This window comes from Notolepis coatsorum (genome assembly GCF_963971535.1).
Source record: "Notolepis coatsorum genome assembly, chromosome: 2".
In the NCBI taxonomy this organism is placed as follows: Eukaryota; Metazoa; Chordata; class Actinopteri; order Aulopiformes; family Paralepididae; genus Notolepis; species Notolepis coatsorum.
Window position 1 is genome coordinate 37,717,643 of NC_140166.1, and position 24,654 is coordinate 37,742,296.

The 24,654-nt window shown below is 42.2% G+C and overlaps 1 protein-coding gene across 1 annotated transcript in view; it reads left to right on the forward strand.

Moving 5' to 3' along the window:
• Positions 1-3,496: 3,496 nt before the first annotated feature.
• Positions 3,497-24,654, forward strand: part of LOC311224144 (electrogenic sodium bicarbonate cotransporter 1-like) — a gene marked incomplete at its 5' end in the record, with an annotated part of 219,271 nt that continues 198,113 nt past the window's right edge. The window contains 2 exons of the mRNA XM_084309001.1: positions 3,497-3,704; positions 20,428-20,601. Of these exons, the coding sequence (XP_084165127.1) occupies positions 3,497-3,704; positions 20,428-20,601 (382 nt within the window). The remainder of the gene's footprint in view (positions 3,705-20,427; positions 20,602-24,654) is intronic.

Sequence of the window (24,654 nt, forward strand, 5' to 3'; positions counted from 1 at the left end):
ATATATATATATATATATAGAATATAGAAGGTTACTCTTCAAACAAAGATGAATGTCCCTATTGGGATTAATAGTGCAATAACTTGCTTTTTCACCAAACTTAAAACAAATAAAAGGTGCCTCTTGATCATCAAACAAGAATGAATTTCCCTATTGGGATTAATAAAGTGCAAATCTAACTTTCACCAAACATCACTTTTTGTAAAATAAGAGGTGACTCTTGAATTTTTTTTTTTTTTTTAATCGATTTCAATTTTTCAAAATCATCCTAAATCATTCATTCGAATTAATCGATAATATCGATGAATCGCCCAGCCCTACTCCACACCACACCACATCACGAATCATGAATCATGAATCATACTTGTTTTGAACACTATTTGATTTAAGTTTAGTATAATGGGTATGTATATGCATACTATGTATTTACTAGTACAAACTAGTACAAACTAAATATACAAACAAACAAAACGAGATAAATTGTCCTTGGACGTTTTTTTTTTCACTAAAGAATTTACTTTGTGAACTCAACTTTGTGAATAGTTTGGGTATACTTTGTTACTTATATGTGATGCGGCACGGTCTAGGTCGGATTGTGCCGGCAGAGAAGATTCTTCAGAAATGCCGAAAACGTTGCGCGATTCAGAAATAGGTCAACATTTTTACATTGGCAATTTTGAGTGCTTTGAGTGCTTTGAAATGTTCTCTATCTGTTTTCTTATTTGCAAAACTTAATACAACTTGTAAATGTGTTAATTATTGTTAACTTGTTCGGCTGTATAATTTCCCCCGCAGTTTAAAGAACTACAGTTGTGTTGTAGGGGAGGGGCTGAGTACTTTCAGTCTCAGGTGTCGGAGACAGACGTGCAGAAATGACAGCTACCAAATCCATGGAGACAATGGACCCAGTAGGCTACTTTGTTGGCGGTGTGAAAATATTCAGAGAAACATTCATATATTTAGAAACGTTTGTGTTAAATTGTATCTCTCCGTCAAAATTTTAAGTGTATATCTCTGTAGGATAAAGTAGTAAAACAGTGCGCATAAGGCATAAAGACTTTGCGCCCCTTCGCGCAATTCACTCGCAGCTCGGGCTGTCATTGTGGTAGGGAATCCGCGGAGGCATGAGGCATTCACCGGTAGGGGTAGGTGCGAAAAAGTGACCATATCTCAGCGAAAGAAGCTCTGATCGACTCTGGGCTTGGTTGTACATGTTTGGGAGACTTGTGTGCATAAAAACCTGATTATGATCATGTCGACAGCTCGAGCTGTGAGTGAATTAAATGAAGGGGAGCAAAGCCTTGTAAATTGTATCTGAATCTCTCCGTTGCATAAAGGAGTCTGTATCTCTCTCTCTCTCTCTCTCTCTCTCTCTCTCTCTCTCTCTCTCTCTCTCTCTCTAGATAGTTGATTTTACTTCATTAGCTGAAATATTCTATAAGTTATCCATTAAGTATCCTATAAGCCATTCTCCCTTTCTGTGTGTGTGTGTGTGTGTGTGTGTGTGTGTGTGTGTGTGTGTGTGTGTGTGTGTGAGTGAGATAATACAATCTTGAATCTTGATTACTATCTTGACTATTTTCCTTTATCCTCTAGTTGCTTATAAGATCTCACAAGTTTCAAGTTTGTCACGTATAAAGTACACATACAATACAATGAAATGCTTGCTTCTGTATGAGCCCGTGAGAATGTGCTTCATACAGTAAAAAGGTGAGTGTTTAAAGTGAGTGTGTGCATGTGGATGTGTGTGCAATGAGTGTAGATGGATGGGTTTGTTACATAGAGCTATTGAGCATCCTGATGGCCTGGAGATAGAAGCGAGGTCACAAGTCATCAGAATAACAAAGCCAGGGCTGCTCTCAGACTGGAAGGTGTTAAGTGAGGGGGGGTAAAGTAGTCTGGGTAAAGTAGTCATTATGCATAGCAAGAGAAATGGCTCCGGTTTCTTTGAGGTCCTGTAGCTCTGGAATAAGTAGTGTGTTATCAGCACGATTCATAAGGCATACATTGAAAAGTGATTTGTAAGTGATGGCTTATTTTGAAGGTATGAACCCGTACTTTCATATCATGTAAAATGTAACTCCCTCAAAAGGACCTGAAGTCTGTGCTGAGTCACATATTATTAAGGACCCATACTGTTCTCTTACTTAGTTTAGTTTATTTAAAAATATATAAAAATGCAAAGCAGAATACAAAGCACAAAGCTTTTCAATGTTTGCTGATTCTCTTCCAGTTTGGTCCTTGGATGTAACCTCAATTATGTTTAGATTTACCACTATTAAAAGTTATTCAAATCAAGTTATTTCATTCACAAGTCTGAATAAAATGTGTTTTAAATTAAACATTGTCCCAAGTTGATCAAAACACCATAGACATGAAACCAATACCCTACCCTGTGAACTTTCCAAAAGATTTAAACATTGTCTTTTTTTTTTTTTTTTTTTTTACAACGCTGGTTTTTACCACAATCTGCAAGCAGCTTGCAGTACAGAGTGCATAACCTTGTATTTCTTTCTTAAAATGTTTGTTTTGTTTCTTTGTTTTACCAAGGAAAGGTTTATAATAGTGTTTATAGCCTTTTTAGATAATTGTTTTCCTTTATGCTCGGTCACAGAATATAGTATTGTTATTAAATCTGACTTCACGCCGCTATTGTTTTGGGAACAATACGCTCCAATCAGAGTTTTAGTGTTTTTGAGTTGTCTTGAAGAGGAATGGAGACTTACATACGTACACAGGCCTGTTGTTATGGGCTCCTACGTTGTCACTTAAGTAAAGCTGGTCTAATCCTGTAAGGGCGGATGAGTTGACAGCCATGTGATGCCTTGCTGCTTAGGTGAAAGGGGGGTGGGGGTTGGGCTGAGGAGTGGCAATTATTACTGGCCAGATGGACTGGCTTATAGTGTGTATGTAATTGTGCGTTATGTGTGTGTGTGTGCCTGTGTTGTGCTCATGTGTGTTTGTGTATACAATACACGGTATGTTTGTGTGCATGCACACATGTGTGTAGTTATGTACATCAGGTGTCCACGCGCAGCGATTATACGAGACAAAGTTGAGTCTACTCAGTTGTAGGCAAGAAAAATTCTTATAAAATGCTGAATAATGGTAAAAATACAGTGACTGATGAAATAACATATCTACTAAAAAGTCTTTCCATGATTTTGTTTCAGTGTTAAAATCATACTTGTGTTTTGAAACGGCACAACGGAGGCACCGCAGGCCGATCTGAAGATTTGCGCATGACCAGCACCTGTCACTGCATTTACTCATCACACTCAATTAGAGGCAAAGGAAGAGGCCACTCCTGTCCTCACGCTCACCCTTCCTCACCAGATTACAGATCCAATAGAGCATAACATACCTGCACCCACCACACTCTCCTGCACCCACCAGACCGTATTTTCTCTATAGTCGTGGTGGCTATCCAGCTCTGCATGCGGTTAGCTCAGGGGAGAGAGGTATCTTGTCTAAGGATAAGTGTTAACGGGTTAAAATGAGTGCGACTAGCAGCACGAGACTGAGCCCCAGTCCCAATGCGCTCCAGGTGAATGAGCCCAAGCGCTATGGCTCCACGTTGTCCCTGGAAGAGAAGTGTGAGCAGTCTTTCTTCTTCTTCTACTACTACAGGATGGAGGACGAGGCGGTGCTGGACCGGGGGGCGTCTTTCCTCAAGCATGTCTGTGACGAAGAGGAGGTTGAAGGTAAAATGTTTTCCACTCTCTCGTCGTTAACCACCATGCTGGAGGAGTTACCGGAGCAGCAGTATTAACCGCCATGCTGGACGAGTTACCTGGCTTCAAACCGATATGTGATTAATCACCTTATGTCTATAAATGAGCTGGGCTGGAAATACTGTAACTAAGTAAACATTTAAGGTATTTGTACTTTATTATAGTATACAAAATGGGGGGTACTTTGTTCTTTTAACCCCACTAGCTAGGCTTTAGTGAACAAGACGTGAAGTCAATTCATAACAATTCATCTTTTTTAACTTTGAAAAAAACAACTTAAAGAGGGAGCCTTCAGGGTAACTAAACCATAACTAGACCATAACTAGACCACCAACTAGACCACCAACTAGACCACCATAACTATTAACTAGACCACCATAACTATTAACTAGACCACCATAACTATTAACTAGACCACCATAACTACTAACTAGACCACCATAACTATTAACTAGACCACCATAACTATTAACTAGACCACCATAAGTAGACCACCATAACTAGACCATCATATCTAGACCACCATAACTAGACCACCATAACTAGACCACCAAACTAGACCACCATAACTAGACTACCATATAACTAGACCACCAACTAGACCACCATAACTATTACTAGACCACCATAAGTAGACCACCATAAGTAGACCACCATAACTAGACCATCATATCTAGACCACCATAACTAGACCACCATAACTAGACCATCATATCTAGATCACCAAAACTAGACCATCATATCTAGACCACCATAACTAGACCACCATAACTAGACCATCATATCTAGACCACCAAACTAGACCACCATACCTGCTAGACCACCATAACTATTAACTAGACCAACTTAACTAGACCACCATATATCTAGACCACCATATAACTAGACCACCATATAACTAGACCACCATATAACTAGACCACCATATCTAGACCACCATATATCTAGACCACCATATAACTAGACCACCATATAACTAGACCACCATATCTAGACCACCATAACTAGACCACCATATCTAGACTACCATAACTAGACCACCATATAACTAGACCACCATATAACTAGAACGACAGCGACAGTGCCTCGGGAGGTAGAGCAGTCGTCTGGTAATCCGGAGGCTCCCGGTTTGATTCCCTCTCCTCCCGGGCAGCATGTTGAAGTGTCCTTGGGCAAGACACTTAACCCCTAATTGCTCCCGGTGAGCAGGTTGGCACCTTGCATGGTTGCCTGCACCATCCGTGTGTGAATGTGTGAGTGGATGGGTAAAATGTGAGGAACAAATTGTAAAGCGCTTTGGATAAAAATGCTATATAAATGCAGCCATTTAGCCATTTACCATTTAGACCACCATAACTAGACCACCATAAGTAGACCACCATGACTAGACCACCATATTTAGACCACCATAAGTAGACCACCATATCTAGACCACCATAAGTAGACCACCATAACTAGACCACCATAAGTAGACCACCATGACTAGACCACCATATTTAGACCACCATAAGTAGACCACCATATTTAGACCACCATAAGTAGACCACCATATCTAGACCACCATAAGTAGACCAACATATCTAGACTACCATATCTAGACCACCATAACTAGACCAACATATCTAGACCACCATATCTAGACCACCATATCTAGACCACCATAACTAGACCACCATATCTAGACCACCATAACTAGACCACCATATAACTAGACCACCATATCTAAAATGTTTGCAGCCCACACCCGACCATAAGTAGTGTGGGAGCCAAACGGTGCGTTCTCAGCACACTTGTATTTTTACGATCAAAGGATCTATCCGTCAGCACCACACATCAAACAAGCACAGTGAGGGGCAGCCTACAATCATTTCAACCACATCAGTTGCATTCTCCCACATAGCAGTATTGACACAATAAAGGCTCACAACTGAATCATAACCCAAATGTCAAAATACCGGAATCAAATGGCATACCCTTGCACAGTGAATTTCATAGACGCTATCCACCCAGCATGTACTGTACACTTGCCAAACTAGAATTATTTCAATAGAAGCCAAAGTGCATAATTTCAATGTCAATGTACAAGCAATACAAAGTCTGTTTATCCAGCATGTATGACTAGTTGCCAGACTACAGTCAATACAAGCCAAAATGCATAATTTCAACACAAGTCAAAATGCATCATGGCTTCTTATCATCAAGTAACCTAACCAATTTAGTCAGCCACTCAAAGTCACTGAAGTGATGTGCGAGTTCAAACTTTGTGTTGTGAAAAAACACCCTCACCTCATCATGCAACTCAAAAAACGGTGTCAGTACCTTCTCCTGTGAGAGCCACCGGACTTTGTTGTGCAACAGAAGCTGGGTATGGTCACTGCCCATCTAATAAAACTGCAAATAAGCGTGAATTTGAAGGATCTTGATGACGTTGACTGCTCTGACTGCCTCGTATAAAACAGTATTTAGATCTACAGGCATTCTCTTTGCAGCCAGTGCTTCCCTGTGTATACTGCATACATAATACTGTATATACTGCATCTATACTGTGGACAGATGTTGCTAGTAGAGCCACAGCTTTCACCAGCATGACAACTCCACTGTGCTGACCCAACTTTGCACAGGCTCCATCAGTGCTCACTCCCACACATTTGGACCAATCTATACCGTTTGAAACTATGAAAGTGTTCAGGATGTCAAAAATGGCCTTGGCAGTTAAACATATTGGTAAATATTTCATCTTTTATCTCTCCATTATTTTCACATCGCACGTAGGCAATCGGGTTTGACTGATTTGCTATTTTCTGTCGATTCATCCAGTTGGATGGCATAAAAACTACGAGGTGACAATGCAGTTTGCATGGCTTCAAAGCTTATTTTGATAAAATCTCAAAACACAGTATGCACAGCGGTAAGTCCGGTAACTGTTCAACTTCAGTGCCCGTCCAAGAAAATCCAAGTGCCAAGTACTCATTGCTGTAGTTTCTACGAACCTTTCGTTTTTGTTTGACGGGTCATTCAAAATATATATATTATATTTTATTTTAAATCGTAGCATTTATCCAATGATTTGGCGGCCCACTTGCAGTACCCTCATGGACCACTAGTGGGGAGCAGCCCACATGTTGGGAGTCGCTAATACAATTTATATTTTATAATCATTTGGCACAATATATTGATGGCTAGTGCATTTGTTTGGCTATTGTGACACAAAGTAAATGAACTCCCTTTGAAATGGTGACCGCTGTGTCATTTATGTTTAATGTAGACCTTTTTTTATTTGTATGTCAACTCAGACTCAACCTTGATGACTCGGACTCGGACTAGGGTAATGGGGGCTCGACTCGGACTCGACTCTGGCTCTTCTTTAGTGACTCGGACTTGGATGCTGACTCGAACACTGGGGACTCGAGACTCAACTCAGGCTGCGGTTAGACTGACTGATGTTTTTGTTTCGTTTTGAAGATGAGTTTAGCTTTTCCAGGTCGCAACGTAGCGGTAGGCGAGTCAGACATTCGTTTTGCAACCTGAGCACTTTCGTTTTGTCACCTGAGCACAGTGATGTAGTACACTGCCAAAGCAGTAGGTGGCAGTAGGTGGCGAACATGAAGGCAATTGTCAACCAATCAGAACTTGAATGTGCCAATACACTTCCTGCAAAGAAATGTCAACACGCCGCTATCTTTAAATGCTCCGGCTATTTAGCCAATGCAGCACTTATTTTTCAGCAAAGTGTAATAAAAGTGCAATAAACAAAACGGATACATTCACTGTGTGTTCTGCCTCTCATTTGTTGATGAAACAAAACTAACATCAACACAATTTACCACCAAGAGCGGAGTTTAGTCTCATCGGCGCTGATTTTGTTAGCTTACATGCTAACGCGATAGGAATATGCCATTATAACAGTATAGCATTGTGGCTAGCAGATAACGTTAGCACACGTTAGCCAGCCAGCACCAAACTGATAATATTGATTGATTGATTGAAAAGTTTATTAACAGATTGCAGAATGGGTACAGTACAGTACATCTCAATACATACAATTGTTAAGGGGATGCAGACCAGAGAAAGACTTTCGTCTTGTTTACATCAGGGTCCCCCATTTTCAATTCATCATATCAGGAGCTATCAGTAGCTAGATAACATTAGAGACAACGCCTTGTGTATTAAACAAAGGTGAATAGATGACTGGGCCATTTTGTTTAATGCTTGTTATGTTGAAAGATGATCTCTGAGCTAACAGGGTAGCTACGGTAGGCGAGTATCCAAAACGGAAACACAATTTCAGCGTTTTCAGTAGGGCCAAAACGTTTCCTGCCAAAACGGCATTTCTATCTAACAGAGACAGCAAACGTATTCAAAACGTATTCAAAACTAACACAAAAACAGTCTGTGTAACAAGGGCCTCAGACTCGAGATTTAGTGACTCGACTACAACACTGGTGTCAAATCTGTTGCTGTGTCAAGCTAGCTTAATTTTGCTTAAATAATTGCCCCCATTCTGAAGTCCCCACATCATGCATTGAGCTAACGTTAGTTATATTACATTGTATTCGCTATAGTGTTGCACCCTTTTACAAAGATTTCTGCATTCTTATAAAAACCAAAATACGTACACACTTCAGTCATAGTCCTAAGCCTGAAAAATCATTGCATAACAAAGCCACGTTGCATGCTGCACCTGCGCTCCTGCATCTGGGAGATCGTTGCTAACATCTTTGGTTGATGCTGAACAGTCTAGACAGTATTTACTGTGAGTTTTTCAAAGCGTCGTAATCAAACGTGGTTTTAATGATTATAATTTATTTTTTTTGTTTTTGTAATCCTCTTTTTCTCCACCTGATTTTAATTTTTTTCTCCCCATCCCAATTTAGTCGCTATGCCAATTCCCCCCCCTCCCCTACCTGGTTGTTGTTGTGCGCATGTTCCTCCTACTGGTCGGTACAAGGGAACCCTGAAGTCCACCACATGCTTCCTCCGACACATGTGGAGACAGCCAGTGGCTCTCTTCTCACCTGGCAGCGAGGACTCTCATTGGTGAAGCGTAACGCGTGGGAGGTCACGCCATAGATATATATAGAACACTAGATAGCTTAAGGCGGAGTCACCAGCGTCGCTGAACCGCCGCCATCTTGCCCCAGTCAGCCTTTCTGTTACGTTCTATGGTAGCTGTTGGAGGGTGAGTGATCTGCACAGACAAAAATACTCATAACTCGCTGAAATATTGACGGATTTACAAACGGTTTGGTTTATTACAAGCATTATTAACGTGGCTATGATTCAAGCGGTTTGTAAAAAAACATCTTTAGTTTAATAATAAGTATGCAGTATCATAACTACATCTTTGATGTTTATAGCAAACCAACCCGTTTTGAAAATCGGTAAAGAATTGAGCAATCAGGGGCGGCCCAGTGGCGAACCACATAGTGCGCTCAGCCGCGACACGGCCGACCCGGGTTCGACTCCCGAACCCGTCGTTATTTGCCGAATGTCTTCCCCCCACTCTGTCTCCCATTCCTCCTCTGTCTCTCTCTACTGGACTGCCCAGTAGCAATAAAGCGATAAAACGCCAAAAAATAAATCTTAAAAAAAAAGAATTGAGCAATCTATGGTTATTTAAATAGTACATGCACCATAGACATTAATGTTATCAGTAGCTGAGCTGCCTGGGGCAAGATGGCCGCCCTACGACGACGTCGCTCTCCATTGGCCGGCAGCGCGGGTAAGCTATCTAGTGTTCTATATATATCTATGGGTCACGCTGCCTTCACAATTTCCTGCCTTTCGCTGAGCAGGCGCCCAGACCTGACCTGTAGGCGTCGCTGTCCACAACGCCAGATTACCACCCTCGACTTCTCTCCCCCTAACTCAGCCAAACGAGTTCGTATGACGACCGGCCCAAGCCGCAGGGCAATGCTGACTCCGGGAGTCGTAATGATTATAAATTTGAACGTTATTACTAACTGTCAGGGAATTTTACAGTGGTTATCATTAAAACCGGTAACCGTTCCATACTCAACTCATTTAGTTAAGTAACCTTTTTGAATGTTTTTTTTTTATTATCAGTTTTCCTGACTTGTTTGAACTTTCACCACAAAGTTGAACTGAAACCTTAGTCAATGTAACTAATAAGGACATTGATTCAACTCATCAATGCCATCAACCCATTCAACAAAAGGTAGAATCTGTAATTCTGTCAAACAGCAACCTCTAGGCAATAGAGTCTCGCTCTGTGTTGCAATTTGTTTATATTTTTAGTTTCGGTCTGATGTGTAGGTTGGAGTTGAGTTGAGGTTACTGCTGGCCACACCTCAGGCTCTGCCAAGAGAGGTCTGGAGAAATTCACACTATAATAAATGACTAAACTCCAACCCACACATCAGAACAAAACAAAACATTTAAAGGGGACATGTACTATAAATGTCATTTTTCAGTCTCTAGCATTGTATTATAGTAATAGGAGTTAGTATCAATGTGTTTTAGTGTCTAAATACCATATTGGCGGATTGCTCTGATTCAGCTTAGATAATTTCCTGCTCCAGTAAATTAGTCCATCCTGATTTGAAGGCCTGAGTCACGTCATTCAGGCTCTGGGTAGAAGACAGTGATGTGATTGGCTCTGTGGTTGTAGCTAATGCCCGCCCACAATCTACATAGACGATACACGCAGACTAGACAGCGAGTGGAAAACCACGTCCTCATACTGCGAGGCAGTCAAACCCGACACCTCTGCATACTCTGGAGGGAGGGAGAGAGAGAGAGAGAGATAGAGAGGGAGAGAGAGAGAGAGAGGGAGACAGAGAGAGAGAGGGAGGGAGCACTTGGGGGGGGGGGGGGACCTGCCGCGCCACACGGGAGAGGGGAGGAAGAGAGCCCCCCCCCCCCACAAGCTGCCGCAGGGAGAGAAAAAACGAAAGGAAGAGACGGCCTGTCTTTTTTTTTTCTCTCTCTCTCTCTCTCGCACCCCCCCCCCCCCCCCTCTCTCTCTCTCTCTCTATCTCTCTCTGTCTACCAGTCGCAGACTGTGTGGACTGACTGTCACTCAAAGTGCTTATGGCGGAGCCAGGCCATAACAGCCTGAAATCTTGAAGCTGGAAAATGATGGTTTTGAGTACTTGATTAGAAATATAAAACAATGCATTTTTTTTTAAAAACCTTACAGATGTCTTCAATAGACTAACAGGAAATGTGTAAAGTTGCCCAAATAGTGCTAGGAATAGCAGTACATGTCCCCTTTAAACAAAGTGCCTAGAGGTCGCTGTTTTTAATACAGCAGTAGATTATATAACTCTCTCTCTCTCTCTCTCTCTCTCTCTCTCTCTCTCTCTCTCTCTCTCTCTCTCTCTCTCTCCCTCCCCTATTCAGTTAAATCAAGCTTAATTAGCCTGACAAGTCATGTCAAATTGCCAAAGGTGAGATTGAAAGTGTGAAGAAAGTATTGTATACAAAAGAACCAACAGTAAACCTACAGTATTTGAAAGCCGGACAATATTAGTATGCGGTCGGCGTCGTAGCACGTTGCGGCCCCCGTGGCTCTGTTACTGGGGAAACGTGCGGTGGTGTTGCCACTCTTCAACAATCTAGTGAAATAAACAAACTTCCTAGCACAACCCCCCCCCCCCCCCCCCCCCCCCCCGAGGACTTAATTTCATTCAAGCTTCTGTTGTGATCAACTCCAAAAGAAGTTCCTCTTCCTCATGATGAGAAAAAAAGAAGCGGAAGTCGTTGACAAAACCTCACTAGCAGTGTGCAAATCTTCCCTCCCAGCTCCCTGTCATGTATCATTCCTGTCTAACGCTCGTCCCCCTTTTCTCTACGCTCTGTCTTTCTTACTCCTCTTCACACTGTCAAGCCAACTTCGTGCATTGTTGTGCATACTACTACACTACAGAAACTGTGGCTGTATATTAGGGAGGTGTAGTGGTTACGTCATCATTTCAGGCCAGTCCACCTCGCTTGAAATTGCAATGTATTTCCAATGGACACATTTCTAAATCGTCTCGTTTAAAACAAATAAAGCATGAACATTGGCACAGTGTACCTTTCTGTGTGTATTCATCCAGAATCTATAGCTCAACATGAAACTATTCGCAATTAATCGTAAAATAATTACGTTTAATTTGATTTCAACCAAAAATGCGTAAACAATGTTGGACAAAAAATGGAAAGCTTGCCAATGTTCATGAGGCAGAATTATTACAATAGCCGATAATACATTTTCCAAATGATAAATCCCTATACGGGTGGACCGCACGGGAAACTAAAGTGACTACACCTCCCTATACTCTTGAAGTATGTTGAAACCATAGAAAGTCTGTTTACTTCAGCTATTGGCTAGAATATTAAAAGTGTATTGTATTTCTATAAATATTTCAAATCTATATACAAAAAAGCAGTTCCTCTATCACTGATGAGGAATCAAATGAAGCATATGCCCCCCTGCCTACCACATTAAACAAGTAGTGATTTAAATCAAATGGAGGATATGGCCCCCTGCCTACCACATTAAACAAGTAGTGATTTAAATCAAATGGAGGATATGGCCCCCCTCCCCTCTCCCTGCCTACCACATTAAACAAGTAGTGATTTAAATCAAATGGAGGATATGGCCCCCTGCCTACCACATTAAACAAGTAGTGATTTAAATCAAATGGAGGATATGGCCCCCCTCCCCCCTCCCTGCCTACCACATTAAACAAGTAGTGATTTAAATCAAATGGAGGATATGGCCCCCTGCCTACGGTGGTCCTATTCCCTCTGTGTCAACCAGCTCTGTGTCCATCAGTTCCAGGAGGGCCAGGTATGGGCAGGGTAATAGAAAAAATACATAAATATAGGCAATAAAATGTATTCTCAATATAAACGATGACTAAAAGTATACAGTATACACAAAAGTGCAGATGAGGGTCTGTATACCCTATCGGTCATAATATATTGTGGCAGATATCACCACCCATCCCATGGCTATGTGAAGGATGGGCGATACTACTGCCACGGGAGGAGTGGAAGCAATTAGGCAGCTGATTAGGACTGATAGAACACACCCTCACGCACACACACCAGACACACATACCATAAAAAACACTAGGACAGATAGAGTATTGTTGAGAGGAGGTGAGGTTGAAGCTGAGTACGTAGAGAAAGAGATTGTTGGTAACAGAGTTTTGTGAGGTGAGAGGTAGTGAGAGGAGTGGTGAAGGCGAAAAGGTGTTCATTGTGTACTGGACCCTAGATGGGCTGAGAAACCCCCTTGTGTACTGACCCTGGACCGGAAGACAACTCTGAGTATTGAACAATCCTTTTTTTGTACGAGAGCCTGTTTTGAATCTGTGGCTGAATGTGCTCCTCATCTTGGCTAGTGGGAGGGGTTCTTTCTCATCCTCCGCTTTGCCACCACCTCTAGTTTGACTAGTTTGTCTCCCACTACGGAGATAGTCTTTGCCACCAGCTTGTTAAATGGTGTTGAGTTGATAGGGACCCAGCATACGACGGCAAAAAAAGGACACTGGCTACTACAGACTGGTAAAACAAACGCAGCAGTGCACACATTGAAGGACCTGGGTCTCCTCAGGAAGAACAACCTGCCTCTGTGTTTGTCCGACCAGTCTAGTTTGTTGTTCAGGTACAGTATATACTCCCAGGAACTTGTAGGTCTCTGCCATCTCCACCTCCTCCCCTTGGATGCTGATGGGAGTTGCGGTCCTATTCTTGCCTCTTCAGTATTCCACCACCAGCTCCTTGGTCTAGCTGATGTTGAATTGGAGGTGGCCGTGGGTGTAGAGGGTGAACACGAAGGGTGACAGCACAGTTCCTTGGGGGACGTACTGAAGTACTGTGGTCTGAGGTAGTCAGTGATCCAGGCCACCAGGCCATGGCCAGCTGCATCACTGTGAGCTTCTCTACTAGCTGCAAAGGCCGGATGGTATTAAAGGCACTGGAGAAGTCGAAGAACATGATTCTCACTGCGCTGCACGGCTCTGAGGTGTATGTAGGCTCTGTGGAATATGTAGATGATGGCGTCCTCCACCCCAATGTTTGCCTGGTATGCATTATGGTATGGTCGAGGGAGTCACTCACCAGGGGCTTGGGTGATTTAATCATTTAATGGCATTTTAAATGGCATGTAACACAATATCATTGCAAATTAAGGCAATCTCAACAGATTTTTCGAGTTAAAATAAAGGTTTGAGATGCATGTCTGTAAAGATTCATTATCATTGTATAACCAGTTTATTGGCCTCTATGGTGCCTTTCTCAAGTCTGTCAAGAGATTAGTCCCGCCCCATTACTGTTTTGATTGACAGCCTATTGTGATTGACATGCTAGACTAATTTCACCATACAGTGTAGCCTGCAAGCTGTTTACCCTTTGCCCTGGTGGCCCAAAAACACCAAACTTTACTTTGTGGTCCGACTTTTAACAAGCAAGCAGAACTTTTGAATGCACCTCTCAGTAAACAATTAGCAGCGTTTGAAATATTTACATTATGATATTTTTGGCCATTTACATTTTAAATCATCACCTCCCCATTTAATCTACAGCATATGTATTTTTCAAATGGAGATGACTTATATATTTTCCCATTAATACAGGCATTGCATGAGCCGTGTACGATTGATCTAGTGTTTTTATGTTGATGCATAAATACTGGAGAGGTGCCAGCTCTTGTTGAACCAAACATCTATTGGGCAGCAACTGTAGTATGTACTGTATGGGTAATGCTGGTTCTACTGTAACTCCAGCTGCACACTTGTTTGATAAACATTCTGTCTGTCTGTCTCTCTGTCTGTCACGTATATATATATATTTCCTATCCCCCCATGTCATAATCTGCTCTCTCTCTCTCTCTCTCTCTCTCTCTCTCTCTCTCTCTCTCTCTCTCTCTCTCTCACACACACTTTCTCTCTTTCTTACTCTCTCTTTTTCTTTCTTTCTTTCTTTCTTTCTTTCTTTCTTTCTTTCTTTTCTTTCTTTCTTTCTTTCTTTCTTTCTTTCTTCTTTCTTTCTTTCTTTCTTTCTTCTTTCTTTCTTCTTTCTTTCTTTCTTCTTTCTTCCTTTCTTTCTCTCTTCCTCTCATTCTCTCTTTTTCACACACTCTTTCTTTCTCTCTCTCTCTTTCTCTCTTTCTCTTTCTCTCTCTCTCACACACACAGACACACACTCTCTCTCCCTCTCTCTCTCTCACACACACTCTCTCTCTGTCTCTCTCTCTCAGTCTCTCTATCTCTTTCTCCCCCCTCTCTCTCTCTCTATCTCTCTCTCTCTCTCTGTCTGTCTGTCTGTCTGTCTGTCTGTCTGTCTGTCTGTCTGTCTGTCTGTCTGTCTGTCTGTCTGTCTGTCTGTCTGTCTCTCTCTCTCTCTCTCTCTCTCTCTCTCTCTCTCTCTCTCTCTCTCTCTCTCTCTCTCTCTCTCTGTCTGTCTCTCTCAGTCTCTCTATCTCTTTCTCTCTCTCTCTCTCACACACACACACACACACACACACACACACACACACACACACACACACACACACACACACACACACACACACACACACACTTTCTCTCTCTCTCTCCAACACACACTTTCTCTCTCTCTCTCTCTCTCTCTCTCTCTCTCTCTCTCTCTCTCTCTCTCTCTCTCTCTCTCTCTCTCTCTCTCTCTCTCTCTCTCTCTCTCTCTCTCTCTCTCTCTCACACATCAACCCTGCTCAGTCCAACCATCTTCTGCACTGAGAATAGAGTCAGTAATATGATAACAGGAATTGAGAGCGTCCTGGCTTTAGCCTGAACATCTTAAAAGGTTCTAATGATCAGAGACAACCTTGTATGGTCCATAAGACTACTCGCAGACCAAATACAAAGGGACAACCCTTTAATTCAATTATATATATATATTAGGAGAAGATATTTGGGCTAAGCCTTTGATTGACATGTTTTCTCATAATGTTTTCCCGTTACCCCCGGCTACTAGAGCAGCAGTTCTCTGTTGGTGTGAGTGGACTGTGATGAATCCTCCAAAACACAAGGCATTGTGACACCAGTGAATAATGAGAACTGTTGTGTTTAGAGAGAGAGAGAGATCACTGTGTCTTTTGTTGTGACTGGACCTGCTACTTCCTGGTTGGGTCATGTGTCTCCTGCCGCGCTGGTGGAACCAGGAGACAGTTGACATTGAGCTCATAGAGCTTCTGTTCAGCTCACACATACAGTATAACCAGGAGGAGAATAGTTAGTCAAATACAGTATAACCCAGGAGAATAGTTAGTCAAATACAGTATAACCCAGGAGGAGAATAGTTAGTCAAATACATTATAGCACAGGAGAATAGTTAGTCAAATACAGTATAACCCAGGAGGAGAATAGTTAGTCAAATACAGTATAACCCAGGAGAATAGTTAGTCAAATACAGTATAACCCAGGAGAATAGTTAGTCAAATACAGTATAACCCAGGAGAATAGTTAGTAGAATACAGTATAACACACTGTGTTACTATATACTGTTATTCTCCTCCTGGTTTGGGAATAGCACTGCAAAAGACCAAAGCAGACTACAAAGAGTGACACGTTCAGCCGAACGCACAATTGGAGGGGGGCTCCCCACCCTCCAGAACATTTACTACAAGCGTTGCAAGGGGAAGGCTAAGAGAATTATTAAGGACTCGAGCCACCCGAACAACTGCCTCTTTGAACTGCTGCCGTCAGGCAAGCGATACAGGAGTCTCAAGGCGAGCACAGAAAGACTCAGAAGTAGCTTCTATCCCCAGGCCATCAGGCTGCTAAACGAACAATGAATGAACACTACACAACAACAACCACCAAACACACATAGCACACACATCCACACGCACACACTCACTTTAAACAAACACACTGTAGCACCCACTACACACACTTTATAGCACACACCCACTTTAAACAAACACACTGTAGCACCCACTCCCCACACTTTATATTTATGGATGAAGGATTGCACTACAACTCGTACACCTTACTGTAAATTGTACCTAAAATTGTACCTCATCCCATTTCTGCTTTGCACTAGATAGTACTGTACATTAGTACACTGCATAGTATTGTGTATTGTATATTATATGGTAACTCAGAACATTGTACATATGTCTATACCGAACAACTGTGACCTCATTTTCTTCTTCTAAATTCATGCTATATTATGTTATTATGTTATTTGATACTATCTTGTCTAGCACAGTCTCTGGAGCGTAACAGTAAGAAGCATTTTGTATGAAAGTATTCTGTACTTCTGTATGACAACTATTAAAGAACTTGAAGAACTTGAACTATAACCCAGGAGAATAGTTAGTCAAATACAGTATAACCCAGGAGAATAGTTAGTAGAATACAGTACAATGAGGAGAATAGTTAGTCAAATACAGTATAACCCAGGAGAATAGTTAGTCAAATACATTATAGCACAGGAGAATAGTTAGTCAAATACATTATAGCACAGGAGAATAGTTAGTAGAATACAGTACAATGAGGACAACAGTTAGTAGAATACAGTACAATGAGGAGAATAATTAGTATAATGCAGTACAATGAGGAGAATAGTTAGTATAATACAGTACAAGTGTGTGTGTGCTGAGCGCAGGTGCCCAGGAGCGCGCAGCTCCGTATGCATCCTCACCAAGCCGCCTGCATCAGGCTGTAACATCGTTGATAATGAGCAATAGATTTATATGGAATTCGTTAAACTTATCCTTTGTGTCTGTTGTCATTTGAGTGGGTTCAACTCGTGAACAGTATGAGGCGCAGTGGAATGTTTCTCCACTGGCTTTTACGATGTGCACACACTAAGCAATGTAATAAATAAATAAAACCAACAATAAATAATAACAATATAGAACAAGACGGTATATGGAATTTTAATACAGTCTATTCCACTATAGCTATATCCACACGATTGGGTTTAGTTCTTATTTATTTATTCACTGTCATTTACAGTGTTTGTGTAGTGCTTTTATTCATTTTCGGACATCACAGTGCCTCGTTCAGTCATGACTATAAATATTAATTCCGAGGATGTCTGTAGAATTGACGTGAACGCAATCACCAATGATTTCTCCCAAATGAAGCCGCTAAGAAGGCGTTCTTAATCACCAATGGCTTCTCCCAAATGAAGCCGTTAAGAAGGCGTTCTTAATCACCAATGGTTTCTCCCAAATAAAGCCGTTAAGAAGGCGTTCTTAATCACCAATGGTTTCTCCCAAATGAAGCCGCTAAGAAGGCGTTCTTAATCACCAATGGTTTCTCCCAAATGAAGCCGCTAAGAAGGCGTTCTTAAATCACCAATGGTTTCTCCCAAATGAAGCCGCTAAGAAGGCGTTCTTAAATCACCAATGGTTTCTCCCAAATGAAGCCGCTAAGAAGGCGTTCTTAAATCCTGTTCGTTGCTACAAACGAGTTAAGAATACATTTGTTCGTAACTTTCTCGTAAAGTCTGTTCGAGCACGAGGACCAATGATCTGATTGTGTTCCGACAGGGGCTCAGTTGGTCATTACATGGACTTAGGACTTGGGGTCTGGGAGGCTAAACTCTGAGCGGAATCATTTGAACGTTTTTAGTTCGCACATAGGGCTACATTACGTTCTCTGATGAATGTGCAGTTATGTTCAGGAGTGCAGTTGATGATTTGAAAGTACAGTATGGATTATGTTCTTGTCTTTGTCTCGCTTGCTTCGCAGCAGTTCACGAGGCCAATGTTTTGCATGTACACAGATACAAAAAATATATATATTCCTTTGCACTTGAGTTACTCAAGTTGTGGTACTTGAGTAATGCCATATTTGTGTATATTCCACTCTGTACCCGTGTATTATTTGATATTTGACCCAATCAGTCATCCAAATGTAAACAAATAAGTAGCAAAAATAACAAATAAGGATGGAGACATGTTTCTAACACTAGACAATGGGTAAATATGAGTTTCTAATTGCATTTTCTGTATTGTGTGGCTATAAAAGGTTTGTTGATAGGTTAAGAAAATATCAGAAAAGCGTATTTTCCATCTACTGTACACATCAAACTCTAGTACCCACTCTAGTTAATTCTCAGCTAGATGAGATTTGACTAGATACTATAACTATTATGTACAGTAGGAGCAGCATGTCCTGCTGGAGGCAAGGCCCATGATCAAGTCAATCTATTCACCATTAGAACTCTTTGAAAGGGTGACAGACTAACTTGTATTAAAGGGGAATGCCACCCCTTTACAAATTTAATATTTGTCATTTTGGTTATTTATTTAATTTAATAAACATACATTTGCATAAAGCAAGAATATTTGTCCACTCCCATGTTGATAAGAGTATTAGGCATATAAACATAGAAAAATATCCCTTTAATATGGCCCTAGCCATATTTTCAGAAAATGTGCCTAAAAGTACATACCCAAGTAAATGGAAGATTGCTCCACTTCTACAAGGTCCATGTTCTTGGTATCTAGGGACATCTATGGACCTCAGGGAGTGTATTCCCAGTGTCAGAAATATTGTGTCTGTTACTATGCTTGAGTAAATTGTAATGGACCAAAGGAGAATATAATTTTTTTTTCATCTTTGACGGTGAATAACACCATGCTAACATTGACCAAAAGTGAAAGATGGGTTTTTACATACAGTACTGAATTCTTCCATCCGGACACATGCAATTTGAAATATGAATATAGAATGTAGAATATCAGGCCTATAAATTTACTTATTATGGCCATGTCATACAGTATGGATCGGCCCAAATCTCCTCTTTTCAATGGCAGAGTTAAATCTGGATTTAGTACCACCAGGTGCCCGTTACAGGGCAGCAAAGACCATGAATGAAATCTACTACTTTCACTTTTGTATAATGTCCATAGCTCTGCCATTTTTTACCGGATTGCGACATGGTTTTTTCCTAGACGTTCACAGAAAGGTAAAGAAACAATATACGTTGTATTTTATGGCAATAACGTTGAGGTTTGTTCGAGCCGAGAGATATAAACACGATTTCCACATCAATATCTGTAAAAGAAAAATGGTTGGACTACGTTTGTATGCGGCTGGTGTGACCTGGGTAGTGTAGTTTTATGAAATTTCAACCTCCATCGGAAGCCCTGCGTCTCCTCTTTCTTAGGACTACAACGATTTCATGATGGCTTCCTGTCCTCACGTCTAAATTGTCCGCTTTCCGGTGCAATTCACAGAGATTTTTACAAGCTCATATTTCATATTTGGTAAACAAACGTAGTGCTGAAAATATACACTTTGACTGCTGTTTTGATAGGGTTAGGGTCTTTACTCTTGGCTACGTTTGAAAAAGAAACAATCACTTAATACAGACTGTATTGATCTACATTCTACAGTATTTGTGACGTGAAAAAAATCTCTGCCCGGTACCCCAAACACCCGAAACACACCAATCCCCACCACATCCCCATCCAAGACACACCCCCTGATAAAGCATGTCACGACCGAAGGAAAACACAAACAGCCCGCACGCCACTCACACACCGCCATGCACGGCGACGGGAGTGCCACCCCCATCTCCCCCGGTCCCGGCGACCTCGAATATTTATGAATATTGTTGATGAAACCTGTCAATGTGAGCCTATACTGTAGATATCAGAACTGCTTCTGTGACTCAGGAGATCTAGTACCACTAGCTTAGCCCTCCTGCTGCCCAAAGCATCTCATTGTATTGTCTCTCTCTGTCCCGGCAGGTCACCACACCGTGTACATCGGCGTGCACGTCCCCAAGAGCTACCGACGCCGGAGACGTCACCGCCGGAAAGCCGTCCACACGAAGGACACGAAGGAGAGGTCAACCGATGCCTCGGACAAGTCGGACACGGAACACAGCGAGGAGGCCAGCAGAAGCATCCTCAAACCTCTAGGTGAGCGGTGATGGAGTCGTCTAGGTGTCTAGGGTGGTGGTGACTAGCTGCTGGCCTCACGCCGACCTCTTTCTTCTCCAGCGGTCTCGCTGACTCCACTTAAGTCACAAGGAAGCGCTGCACTTGCCCCGTGCTGCGTGACGAGTCTGTTTGGACAGACTAGAGCAAGGACTCGTGTGGAAGTAATAGCTCTTCAAATATGATCGGTCTAGCTGATGATATGAGTCTGTGTGTGTGCGTGTGCGTGTGTGTGTGTGCGTGTGTGTGTGTGCGCGCATGCGTGCGTGTGTGTGTGCGTGTGTGCGTGTGCGTGTGTGTGTGCGTGTGCGTGTGTGTGTGTGTGTGTGTGGGGGGGGTGTGGGCGTGCATTGCTTGTATGGAGGTTGGCTGGCTGTCCCAATGTGTCCCATGAATCTGTGACATGTCCTGAGGCAGGAGGCTTTAGGTTGGCACTGTGGCTGCGAAGACAAAGGAGAGAGAGAGAGAGAGAGAGAGAGAGAGAGAGAGAGAGAGAGAGAGAGAGAGAGAGAGAGAGAGAGAGAGAGAGATGTACAGTAGTATGAATGTTTCATCTCAGACATGCAGGGATATAGTATGAATGTTTGGTCTCAGACATGCAGGGATGTACAGTAGTATGAATGTTTCATCTCAGACATGCAGGGATGTAGTATGAATGTTTGGTCTCAGACATGCAGGGATGTACAGTAGTATGAATGTTTCATCTCAGACATGCAGGGAGGGATGTAGTATGAATGTTTCGTCTCAGACATGCAGGGATGTAGTATGAATGTTTGGTCTTAGACATGCAGGGATGTAGTAGGAATGTTTGGTCTCAGACATGCAGGGATGTAGTAGGAATGTTTGGTCTCAGACATGCAGGGATGTAGTATGAATGTTTCGTCTCAGACATGCAGGGATGTAGTATGAATGTTTGGTCTCAGACATGCAGGGATGTAGTATGTTTGGTCTCAGACATGTGCCCCCAGGTTAAATAACGTCACATAAAAGTGCTCTTTTGAGTGGAGAAAAAGGACGTGCCCTATTGGTGTCCCTCCAATGGTTTAAACATGACCATGTACCCCACAGTTGGAAAACATCATGCTAAAGTGCCCTTTTGAGTGGCAAAAAAGAGAGGACATGCCCTATTGGCTGCCCTTCACATGGGAAAACATAGCAAGAAAATTAAATAACGTGTCTTAACGAGTGCTCTGTTAGTGGATAAAATGTGATGCAGCTTACTAGGGCAGGCTTTCACAAAGTGGGTGCCATGATGACGACAGTCTAGGGGTGTTTCCAAATAGTTAAACCCTGCTTATTTTCAAAACACATTATGTGGCCATTAGCAAATATTTTCTGAGTTTTTGCAAGGGACCGATGGGCTAATATCTAGCTAACATTTAGATGTTTCTCGATCTGCACTGTCCCTATTTTTTCCAATGTATCCTTTAGGTTAGGTTAGAGTAAGTTAGTTTAACTGTATTTGAAAGTAAAAGACAAAATAAATTGTTGCCAATGATGAAACAATAACGTTTAAAATACTCATTCCCAATCCCATTGTTGAAATCATACTGTGGCGATCAGTGAAGAATGAGGTAGTTCGACTTCTCTTCAGGCACTTTATTGACCGCCTGGACAATTATTCTCAACAGAAAGTTACCACTGGGTTATTAAAATAAAAACAACAACAAACTGCTGGCTAACACCAACACTCACTTTGTGTAGCAAGTTAACTACTACTTAATTCACACATTAGCTCCCCTAAGTAACTAGCTAGTTCTCTTTCATAGTATAGTAGTATTAGACAAGACAAGACAAGACAAGACAAGACAAGACAAGTATTAGTAACGTACGGTAGTATAGTCCCCAGGTCCTAAATCTGCACTGAACTAAACACACCGGCTTAAACCAATATGTGCCTTTAATGGACATCCAGAGTTATTTTCAAATGAGAACACTTTTCAGTTACAGTAATCTAATGTTGGGTCTTAAAATCATATTTCTTTCATGTACTTTTCTTGAATAAAGTGTTCTATTATAGCTTAACATATAGCATGGAAATAACCACCTCTGGAGGTGTTTGTGAAATAAACATTTTAAATGTGTATTGTTGATTGATTGATTGATTGATTGATTGATTGAGGCGGGGTGGGGGAAACTGTACAACTGTACAAGCAAAACTGTATATTGGAATATCGACGAAATCATACTTGGTTCCAAGAAGAGGGTCTCGTATTCTTTGGTTAGGTAATTTACTGTACATTGGAGGGGGTTGGGTTAGGACATTTACAGGGGCCAGTTTCGAATTGCAGTCTCCCGTAGGTGTTCTTTGAGAGTGGTTTTGAAAGTGGGTAGTGATTCACATTCCTTTACAGCTTTGGGTAGGGCGTTCAACATTGATGTGGCATAATTGCGAAACGTGTTTAGTCCCTTGTTTGAGCAGAATCTGGGTTTAACATGATTTGTGGAGCTCCCTCTGGTGTTGTGCTCGTGGTATTCACTGACCTTTGGGAAGTATTTTGACATGTACATAGGTATCTTAGTCGTGTAGTGTATCTTGTAGACCAGGCCCATTGCAAGTTGCTGTACTCTGTCTTCTACTCTAAGCCATCCTAGGTAGTCAAAGTGGGCAGGGGTGAGGTGGGTTCTAGGAGTAAGGTCAAGTAGTAGTCTGACCAGTTTGTTTTGTGATGTTTGTAATCTTGTTTTTAGCGCCTTTGAGGTACTTTGGTACCATGAGGTGCAAGCATAGTCGTAGTACCCTTGAATGAGTGCTCCTGCCAGAGTCTTCAGGGTATTCTTGTTTACCAGAGAGGAGATCCGGTACAAGAATCTAGTTCGTTGGTTGCCTTTTTTGATTACATTGGATGCCATTTTGTCACAGGAAAGATTTGCCTCTAGGATGGAACCTAGGTATGTAATTTCGTCTTTCCTTGTGACAATATTGTCACCCACTGTAACTGAGAAGCTGTCGGTCTTGCTGAGTTTGTTATTTGATCCGAAGAGAATGGACTCTGTTTTACCCAGGTGTAATGATAGTTTGTTATCAGCGAGCCAGGTGCAGATTCTGCCGAGTTCTGAGCTGAGGGTTTTTTCAACCTGTAACTTGTTCTTGTCAGAGACCAGCAGGGCTGAGTCGTCCGCGAACAAGAACAAGTTGCAGTCACAAGCTGACGACATGTCATTTGCATAAATTAGGAACAGTAGCAGTCCTAGTATGCTTCCTTGTGGAACACCACAGCTCACTGTGAGGGGGGGGGGGGGGGGGGGGGGTAGGGTACCGTTTACCTCCACCATCTGTTCTCTCCCCTCAAGGTAGGATTGCATCCAGCTCACTGATAGACTATCAAAACCAATTGCTTTTAGCTTGTCAATCAGAATGGAGTGATTGACAGTGTCGAAGGCCTTTTGTAGGTCCAGCATGACCATGCCGCAGTATTTGCCCGCGTCCACCTCTTGTTTGATGTGGTTGTTCAAATAGAGAAGGCATGTGTCAGTTGAGTGGGATGTTCTGAAGCCAGATTGGAATTCGTAGATTAGATTTTTTTCCGCTAGGTACTTTTCGACCTGTTCGTAGACTATTTTTTACATGACTTTCAAGATGGAGGTAAGAATAGAAACAGGGCGGTAGTGCTCCGGGGTTGTCACCAGCTTGGCTGGCCGTTCACACTAATACAATTGGCAGTATTAGAGGGTGGAAGAAGCTGGCGGGGTGGGTCCGGGTCGTTGTAAACAGCGACTCCTACAGTTCGGTCGGGGCGCCTGCTAAGCGCGGATAGGATCTAAGTGGGATAGTGTGATCCTTCCACACGCTACGCCCTCTCAGTGAGAATCCACGCTGCCAGGTGAAAAGAAGCGGTTGATTGGCTGGACGTGTGTCGGAGGAAGCACGTGGTAGCCTCCACTCTCCCAGACAGACTGTGGGGGGTAAGTGCGCAGCGACCAGGAAGGGGATTGGGAATTGGCATAACGACTAACATTGGGATGGGAGAAAATCGGAGGAAAAAGGAGGGGGAAAAAGATATATAAAAAAAAAAAAAAAGGCGGTAGTTGCCT